A 9,966-nucleotide genomic window follows, 5' to 3' on the forward strand; every position below is an offset into this window, starting at 1 on the left:
ACAGCAAAGTTTTTTATACCCTACACCACCATAGTGGGGAGGGTATTATGCGTTTGTGCAGATGTTTGTAACGCCCAAAAATATTAGTCTAACACCCACCTTAAAGTATACCGATCGACTTAGAATCATTTTCTGAGTCGATTAAGCGATGTCCGCCCGTCCGTCCGTCCGTCCGTCTGGTCGGCTGGCTGGCTGTCCATGTAAACCTTGTGCGCAGAGTACAGGTCGTAATTTTGAAGATATTTCGATCAAATTTGGTACATATTATTTTTTCGGCTCAAGGACCAAGCCTATTGAAACTGGCTGAAATCGGTCGACTATTTCACCTAGCCCCCATACAAATGTCCTCCCGAAATTGGACTTTATCGGTGATAAATGTTTAATTTATATATGTATCTCCACAAATTCCGCTCCAAATAAGTTTTATATACACAAAATTCATGTCACCAAATTTTGTTACGATCGGTCCATAATTAGTCATAGCTCCCATATAGACCTGCTTCCGAAAATCACTTTAACGTACATAAATCGCTTAAAAATGTTGGTAAACACACAAAATTCAACATAGTTAACTTTAATATAGACATAAATCACACGACCTAATTTCATGATGATCGGTTCATAATTGGTCATAGCCCCCATATAACCCCACTTCCGAAAATCACTCAAAAATATAAATTATTGAAATTTTAAAAGAAAAATTTGTTTTGCTCTTTTACTTAGTGTAGGGTATTATATGGTCGGGCTTGACCGACCATACTTTCTTACTTGTTTTTAATTCGAAAATGTCGAATTTTGTGTCAACAAAGTGTCATATGCGGGAAGTTTTGAAAAAAGTTCCGCTGAAGCACACTAAAGCTTAAGGTGAATTTGTTCCATCGGTTTCAATATGGGACAGCTTGAAAAATCATTGGGAGCTTCTAAAGCAGTAATTTCAAAACGTTTGCGAGTTCATCCAAATGCAGGGGAATTGGGTACCATAAGAATTGAAGCCGAGTGATATTGAAAGACGATTTTGCATGTCCGAAAGGATGATTGAACGCTATAAAAAAAACTTTTTGCACCCAATCATTACTTGCGATAAAAAATGGATCCATTACAATAACCCGAAGCGTATGTGAAGCCCGGCCAACTAGCCGAATCGACAGCAAAGCCAAATATCCATGGCTTTTAGGTAGTTATCTGTATTTGGTGGGAGGAAAAGGGTCCTATCTATTAGAGCTGCTGAAATCTGACCAGACCATCACTTATTGCAGGATTTAATTTTTTATGACAATTTTTTTCACTATTTTTTTCTAAAAGATTAAAGCAAATAATTGTAACGAAATAGCAAAATCCTCCTCCTTAACTTGATACCCATAGCGACATAGTTGGGTAAGTAGCATATTATAATTAATAAATAACTAAAAAAAATATATTATATTTGAAATTTTAAAGGATCAGGACATAGACAACAACTAGATAGGTAACTGAGAGCCAAAAACCTAAGTCTGTTGTCAAAAACCTAATTCATGAGAATGTATTGCATGTATTTTGTTATTGTATCACCCGTATGTGTGAAAAGAGAGTAATTTTTCAATATATATTACTCTCTCCTTCCGTTCTATGTGTTTATTCTATGGATCAGGATACCAAAAACTGAGTTTGAACTTCTACCTCATATATCCTGTGCTTTCATATGTTTCTGGTGCGGTTCATGTGTTAAAAATGCAGTTGTATAAATATATATTTTATTTTGAAGATCGATATAGTTTATCCCTATAGTCACATAAATAATTTTAGCGTTGAAGATCTCATTGTGATAGTAACAGATCTAATAAAATTAAAAGTTCCTCCACTATCTAATTAATACCTGTAAAATCGCAAGCACTATTTTTTTCTCTGATGCCAAAATGAATTGATTTATCCCTTGAATTTGATTCTACCATATTATCGAGATATATAGGAAATAAGGCAACGAATTTGATCTCATCTCGGTTTTATTTCTACTGGGGCTAGTTTCTAAACACAATTCCGATTTAAAAATAGAAATTTTGTTTCCTCAGAATGAGTTTGCACTAAACATCATGACAAATAAAAACGATTCAGATTATTTGGTACAAAATTGCGTCATTCGAACAGATAAGGTTATTTAAGAGCAACATATTAAAAATGTCAATTCATGGATTCCCCTAATCTATTTTATAGATCTTTCTTCAGACAAATCTATGATTTTTTTTCTTACAAAAATATTACAATTAATTATAATTATTTAATTATATAACATGCCCCAATGTGAGTTTACTGTTCTTAGAACTATCACTAATGGTTTTTTTAAATATTTTTTAGATTTAAAAAATATGATTCGTATAAAAATTGAAGGCTGGTATGATGATAGTTCTGCATATATACGAAAATAACTATTTACTTTGTATGGGTGATGCCACGCCCATTTATCCAATCATGATCATTTTCAGTCAAGATGCGCACAATGGTGCTGTTTATCGGATATTCCATAATAACTATTTACTTTGTATGGGAGGTGAAACTCCCACATTTAAAAAATTTCAAGAGGATTGGTCCAGTCGTTTACTCTCCTATAATGCATAAACAAGCAAATAAATAAACAAACAGACTTACGTTCATTTATATATATTTAATATGTAATAAATATTTTAACATACGCTAATAGTACAGAGAGAGTTCTATGACGTCTTATGGTGTCATTTTAATTTCTCTTAAGCAAAGACTTTATTTTTAAAAATTGAAATATTCAACTAAACCTAAATCAATTTTGCTCGCAATGAAAATGTTATTAACAGTTTAAAAAAATGTTGCACTAAAAATTTGTATCCCAAATTGTTTATCAATATTTTTTTTCGGTACTGCCGAATATTGCTTTATTTTTTCCTGCCTTTTTTTTGAATCTGCCTTAAAAATGATATAGAATTAGTTTTTTAGAGCATAATTTTTAAATTTTAAGAGCATATTTTTCGGTTTATACAGCATATTTTATGCTCATAAAACACTTTTTAGAGCATATATATTTCAGGTTTCCCTCATGATCAAATATAATAAAAAACAAAACATTTAAATGTTTCTTATAATGATTTTTGATTCAAGTAATAAGTGTGTATGTATATAAATATTTTTGACAGTCATGGTCTTTATAGGGTTACGTTTTAAAAATATAACTAAAGTGAACTTTTATACACTGATTACGAGAAATGCCATGATAAGAAATGCTATTTAAAATAATTATACGTGATCTTTATTGCTCTAAGGAGTGAGATCGAAAAATTCTTAACATACATATATGTTTATAAAAAAGAAACCACTAAACTTACAGCTTTAATTTTTTTTTTATTTGATTGAAATTATTATTACAATTTACAAAAAAAATTATTTTTATAGTTTTAATCACTAGTGATGAAATTTTGAACCTTTTTCGGAAACCCTTCCATTAACGTTTTTATAGTGCTTTCTGTCACTTTGCTCGAACATGTAGTCCATCTCCGTTTAAAATCTACCACACTTTTGGACACCTTTTTTGTACTCTTCAATTCTCTTTTAACAAGAGCCCAATATCTCTCCACTGGCCTTAGCTCCGGGCAGTTTGGAGGATTTGCCTCTCTTGGTACAAATACCACATTATTGTTCTTGTACCACTCAAGGGCTTGTTTGCCATAGTGACAGGATGCCAAGTCAGGCCAAAAATAAGTGGACACATTATGAAGTCTTATGAATGGAAGCAGCCTTTTTTGTAAACATTCCTTGATGTAAATTTCGGTATTTATAGAGCCCGTTGTAACAAATGAGTGGCTTCTTTTGCCGCAACTGCATATTGCTTGCCATACCAAGAACTTTCTGGGAAATTTTGTCTGCTTTTGGGTCCTAAACTTTTCTTCAACATTCCCTCGAGCATCAGCAACATAAAATTTTTGACCTGGAAGTTGCGAAAAATCTGCCAGAACATACGTTTCGTCATCCATTATGCAGCAAGAATATTTTTTTATAAAACTTGACTTCAATTTCCGTGCTCTGTTTTTGGCCTCTAAATTTTTAGTAGCGTTCCTGTCAGGAACTTTTTGAGCCTTGTATGTTTTTAAACCTGCATTAGCTTTAACTTTTCGTACCAAATAGTCCGAGCACTGAGCTAACCGGGCTGCTTTCCTACCGGATGTGTTGGGAGCTCTTTTGAAAATGCGTTCTATTTTTTTGGCTTTAGAAACATCATGTGGACCATTCCTTCTACCTGAACCAGGTTTTCTATCAACTGACAAGTTCTCCCGGTACTGTTTAATAACATTGGAAACAGTTTGACGGCAGACCTTTGTATGCTTGGCCAACTTTTTGTAAGACCAAGTTGGGTTTTGTTGAAAATATTTAATAATTTCAGTACGCACTTTTTTCTGGTCACTCATTTTAATCAGATTAACAAAAAAATTAATATAATTGACATTACACATAATAACTGACATGTTTTTCAAAGGTAACTTGATCAAAAAAAAATTCAAATAATACTTGGGTTAAAAAATGTAATGAAAAACGTGTGTTAAGAATTTTTCGATCTCACTCCTTATATAAAAATGTTTAACTTCAACTGCAGTCGTATTTTTAAATTATAATAAAAGAATTTAAAATTTCAGCAAATGGAGACAAATGAAATAATTTAATAAAATGTTTGAATAAAAAAATACAATTTTATTTAGTAGGAGTATATTTAAAACAATTTTTATATAAAATTTAATTACAATTTTTTTACTAGCTTACTTATAAAACAACTTAATAACTAATAACAATACAATTTACAAACGAACCGCCAAGGTGGTCATACCCTCATGTGGTGCAGGAGGATTGAAAATTTGCTGACCATTCTCATCCTTATAATCGGCATAAGGAATAAAGCTGACAACATCCCAACCCATACGTTTGCATAATCTGGCCGAATAGAAGCTGGTGCAATCAACAGTGACCAATTTGTAACCTAATTTTTTACCCAAAGCCATGAGTTCTTCTTTAAGGCGGGTGCCCAGATTCTTGCCACGACATGTGGGTATAACACAGGACATAAAGGAATAGAAAAGCTTGTCAACACCATAACGATTGAAGACATCAGCCTGGCGACTGGCAATGCCCAAGAACTTCAAGATTTGACCATACTTTGTGTTGCCCTCCTTTTCGGCGTTTTCAAAATACTTGTCAATGGAAGAGGGATCCTTGGGTACACCGATATTGACACCCACCAACTCTTCTGTGCCGTCTTCCTTAACCTGCATGGCCAAAATACTGGTGCCGCCCTTAAGGCACTCCATTATGTCTTTGCGATCGGTATCACCGGGCACAACTTTGGGTTCGGTGCTGCACAAGGGTTCATCGCGATAGAAGCGTTCGATAATAAATTGCACCACTTCTTCGTATTCGTGGGGTTGAACTACGCGAATTACAATATCATCGGCCGACATTTTGGTTTAAGTGCGTTCTGTTTGAAAGCGTTTAATAAACTAATTTCAATTTTTAATTTGAATTAATTTCTTAAGTTCTCTTGTTTTTTTAGTTTTTATCAGCTTTAGATTTTTTGTGCACAATGTTTTTTGTTTTTTTTTTCCAGCGATAAGAATCGTTCGTAACTTTGTTTGATTTCGGACACTAAACTAATACGATTTGAAGAGATATTATGTATTATATTTTATTATTAAAATAATTTATAATATATAAAACGAATATCTTCAACAATTTATAGTTTAGATAGTGTGTAGAACCAATAAGTAGTTGTCTAAGTGTTGGGAGAATTGTCAAGTGAGTGAAAGAGTGAGAGAGTCGTATTTTCCTTTGTTTGTTTTAAATTAGATTAAGAGCCAATTTTATTTCCTATATGATTAGAAGAGGGAGAAAGAATGCAGCAATAAATAATAGAAGGGGGTGGAGGGGTTTTGATACTTCAGAATTGTTTTGAAACAACAAAGTAAACGACACATGACTTTTCAACAAATTTGCGAGTTATTTGATAAATTTAAAAAAATAATTTTGTTTAAACATTTTTAATAAATTTATTTAATGGATTTTATTTTATTCAGTTGTTTTAAGTTAAACATAAAATTATTTGACAACTCTGAATAGTACCGACAAATATTTGATTTACTATCGATAACAGAGAACTGCAAACACTTAGTGTGGACAAAAACCGAAATAACAAACTAGGGATGGGTTTCAATAAGTGTAATAATTGTACCAACCATAGAATAAAATATATGTACATAGAAGCGTTACTAAGAGACAAAAACCTAAAGGTAGGCTTACACATGACAAATATTTGACGAAAAGGACGTAACCACTAAATAAAATACATTTGAATTATTTTATTTATCTCATGACCTATTTTACTTAGGATGATTCAAAACAAAAAAAATAGTTTTATTTTATTTGATGCTGTTTGATCTTACAAGAGTAAACACGTCAAACAAATTTGTACTAAAAAAAGTGGTTACGCTTTTTTGAGCAAATATTTGCCATGTGTGACCCTATCTTAAGTCTTGCAAACAACAAAATGCATGTAAATGTAAATATTTTGCTATCAATTATCTCTTATAGCTTAGGAGATATTCGCATTAAAAAAATAAATTTTAAAGATTTTGTGCCACTTCAGTTTTTTGATAATAGCGGGTTCAAATATTTCCCGATTTTCTCCATTTTATTTTTTTTGGACTGACAACAATTGTGTATGTTAAACATTTGAAGTAAAACAAGTAAGTGAGCTATATTCGGCTGTGCCGAATCTTACATATACATATATATACAAACAAAGTTTCTTTTTTTAATTTTTTGTAAAAATTTTTTTTTCGAATTACAGTTCGATTTGTGCAACTACCTATTATTGCAACTGACCGATTAGCGCAACAGCCTATTTTTTAACATTACAACTTTTTTCAAAAAAACAGACGGATAAGTGCAACTTTATTTTTTTTTTTTCAGATGTAATATTATTTAGAAGTTATTCTATTCTCTTCTATATTTATCCTGATTGTTATTTTAATCAGAAGCGTAATTCAAAACTATTTGCCAAATCATAGGCACCTAAAAAAATATTACGACGACACTGCTCTCATAAATAATTTTGGCTGTTTATTTACAGTTATTTTTTTGTTTTATTTTGTTTCTGTTTCTTTGATTTTATTTAAGTTATATTTCAGTAAAGTGAAGATCATTTTATAAGTTAAATATGGGAGTAGTGAAAGAAATTTTAAAATTTAAACAAAAATTAGAAATTTTGAACAAATTAAATCATGGTGAAACTGTGAAGAAAATTTTTATTGATTACAAAGTTAATAAATCTACATATTCTTTTATTTTTTTTGAGTATTATATTTATTAACACCATTTAGTTTTACTTTGTTTTGTGTAATAAATGAATTAATTAATTACTTTTTGTTAATTAAATTGCATGTTTTTGTTAAAAAAAAAGAATAAAAAATAATAGCGTATATAGTGGTTGCTTATTGCAACATTTCGAATATCGCAACAACCCCGATTTCCTTTCGGTTGCGCAAATCGACCCCGTACTGTATTTTAAATTTTAAAAATTTTTATTTTTTAAATTTAAAAAAGAATTTTAGTTTTTAAAATTTTTTTTTGGTGAAAAAAAATTCGGTTTAAAAAATATTTTTTCCGATTTTGACCCATTGTAGGTCCAACTTACTATGGTCTTATATACCTCGTTGCAAAGGTCTTTAAAATATCTATCATTTGATATCCATATTGTCTATATTAAATCGAGGTTGTCCTGGTTTTTTCTTCATATCTCAGCCATTTGTGGACCGATTTTGCTGATTTTAATAGGAAACTTCTCGAAAGCATGTCTGGCAGAATTATTGAAGATTTGGATCCCGAAAATATCTGGGGTCTTCAGAAAATTGATTTCAACAAACAGACAGACGGAAATGGCATAATCGACTTCGCTATCTATAAGGATCCAGAATATATATACTTTATAGGGTCGGAAAATTATATTGTGGAAATTACAAACGGAATGACAAACTTATATATACCCTTCTCACGAAGGTGAAGGGTAAAAAGCGATTTTTCGCTAGTTTTTTGGAAAAAGTACTTTAGGGAAAAATTTCTCAAATCTCATAGTCGATATCAAAATACAGTAACCCATTTTAGATGGCCAAATGTGTTTTTAATAACTATGTAAAGGGTTCCGATAATCCCGCTCCTGGTATGCAATGCATATGAATGAATTTATGAATGGGCAGTAAACGTGAATGTTTTCAATCCGCATATTATAGCTAAAAAACGAAAAAATCCCATTTTTGGGGATTTTTCAAAACTTTTTTGGGTATTGCGTATTTCTTGATACTAAATTTCAAAATTTGTTTTTATTTTTGCATTTTCAATAGAAAAATCTATATAACTGTAAAAATTTATTAGAAAATATTCATAAATAAAAGTTTAATTTTGTAGTGTCGACGAGGAGATTCTATAAATGTAATTTTTTTGAAATCGGAACATAGATGAAGAAATTGGATTGTTTTAAAAATTTAACATACCCGAAGTGTCCTATTTTGGGGACCCTTGGCCGCACCTCTGGTGGGCCCTTACGGTCAAATTTAAACTCGCTAGCACTTCTTCTTTGCTCATGTCAAATTTCATTTTAATTTCCCTCTTTTTTTATACCCTTAACCTTCGTAAGAAAGGTATATACATATGTATAAGTTTGTCATTCCGTTTGTAATTTCCACAATATATTTTTCCGACCTTATATATATATATATATTCTGGATCCTTATATATAGCGGAGTCGATTAAGCCATGTCCGTCTGTCTGTCTGTCTGTCTGTTGAAATCAATTTTCTGAAGACCCCAGATATCTTCGGTATCCAAATCTTCAATAATTCTGTCAGACATGCTTTCGAGAAGTTTTTATTTAAAATCAGCAAAATCTATCCATAAATGGCTGAGATATGAGGAAAAACCCAGGACAACCTCGATTTTTGACCTATTTTTTACCTATATTTGGATTACTAAGTCATTAATATAGACAATATGGATATCTAATAATAGATATTTCAAAGACCTTTGCAAAGACGTATATAAGACCATAGTAAGTTGAACCTACAATGGGTCAAAATCGGAAAACAAAAATTAAAAAAACAAAAAAAAAATTTTAAATTTTAAAAAAAAAATTTTAAATTTAAAAAAAAATTTTAAATAACAATTAGAATTTTTTTTTTCCAAAAAATGAAAAAAACAACTTTGGAAAAAAAATAAATTTTGTTTACCTAAAAATATTTAAAATTTTTATTTTGAAGTATAATTTGGTGAAGGGTATATAAGATTCGGCACGGCCGAATATAGCACTCTTACTTGTTTAATATACCAATGTGCAGCGTTCCAAAATCACCAACTTCAAATGCGTGTAAAAAATTCTAGCACTAATCTATAAAAGATTTAAAGGTTTTGTTATAGAAAACGTCAAGTTTCATTTGCTTTTGGTTTCATCCCAATCCGATTTTGGTTGTTGCATTGTCATAGTTGGGAAAAAATCAAGCCCATTTTGCTAATTCTTAGAAAATATCTCCTGACTACATCTGATTAATTGATGGTACATGTTGGTCCATAGATTACACTGTGTATAATTTTTGAAATCATGGAAATATAACCATATACGGACACCACTACGTGTTAAAAGACCAAAAAACCCTGTCTACCAGTTTTGCTCAAAGTCATTCTTGCAAACCGTTTGGAATTTTGATTTACTCTCTGAGGGAAAGTTGTAGCTCTTGTCATAAAGAACAAAAATTGTGAACATATAAAATTAAAAAAACTTCATCTTCAAGATCGAAATGACAAAAACGTTAAAAAATCGATTTTCCCTGTTTAGGTCCATAGGTAGCAAACCGTTCAAAATTCTAGGAAACAATCAACTACAAAAATGTACCTAAGGATTCGGTAGGGATTTATTTGATAAAATCCTCAAAATGAAATT

The 9,966-nt window shown here is 31.0% G+C and overlaps 1 protein-coding gene across 1 annotated transcript; it reads right to left on the bottom strand.

The window, feature by feature from the left end:
* Positions 1-4,662: 4,662 nt before the first annotated feature.
* LOC135960044 (arylalkylamine N-acetyltransferase-like 2) lies at positions 4,663-5,489 on the bottom strand. Its single transcript, XM_065511235.1, has one exon. The coding sequence runs from the start codon at positions 5,442-5,444 to the stop codon at positions 4,788-4,790; it is 657 nt and encodes a 218-aa protein (XP_065367307.1). The 5' UTR covers positions 5,445-5,489; the 3' UTR covers positions 4,663-4,787.
* Between the last annotated feature and the right edge of the window lie 4,477 nt (positions 5,490-9,966).

Source organism: Calliphora vicina, chromosome 5 (genome assembly GCF_958450345.1).
Source record: "Calliphora vicina chromosome 5, idCalVici1.1, whole genome shotgun sequence".
Lineage (NCBI taxonomy): Eukaryota > Metazoa > Arthropoda > Insecta > Diptera > Calliphoridae > Calliphora > Calliphora vicina.

What these genes read in the sequence shown, in the direction of transcription:
- LOC135960044 (XM_065511235.1), bottom strand. Translation starts at nt 5,444, where the DNA reads ATGTCGGCCGATGATATTGTAATTCGCGTAGTTCAACCCCACGAATAC.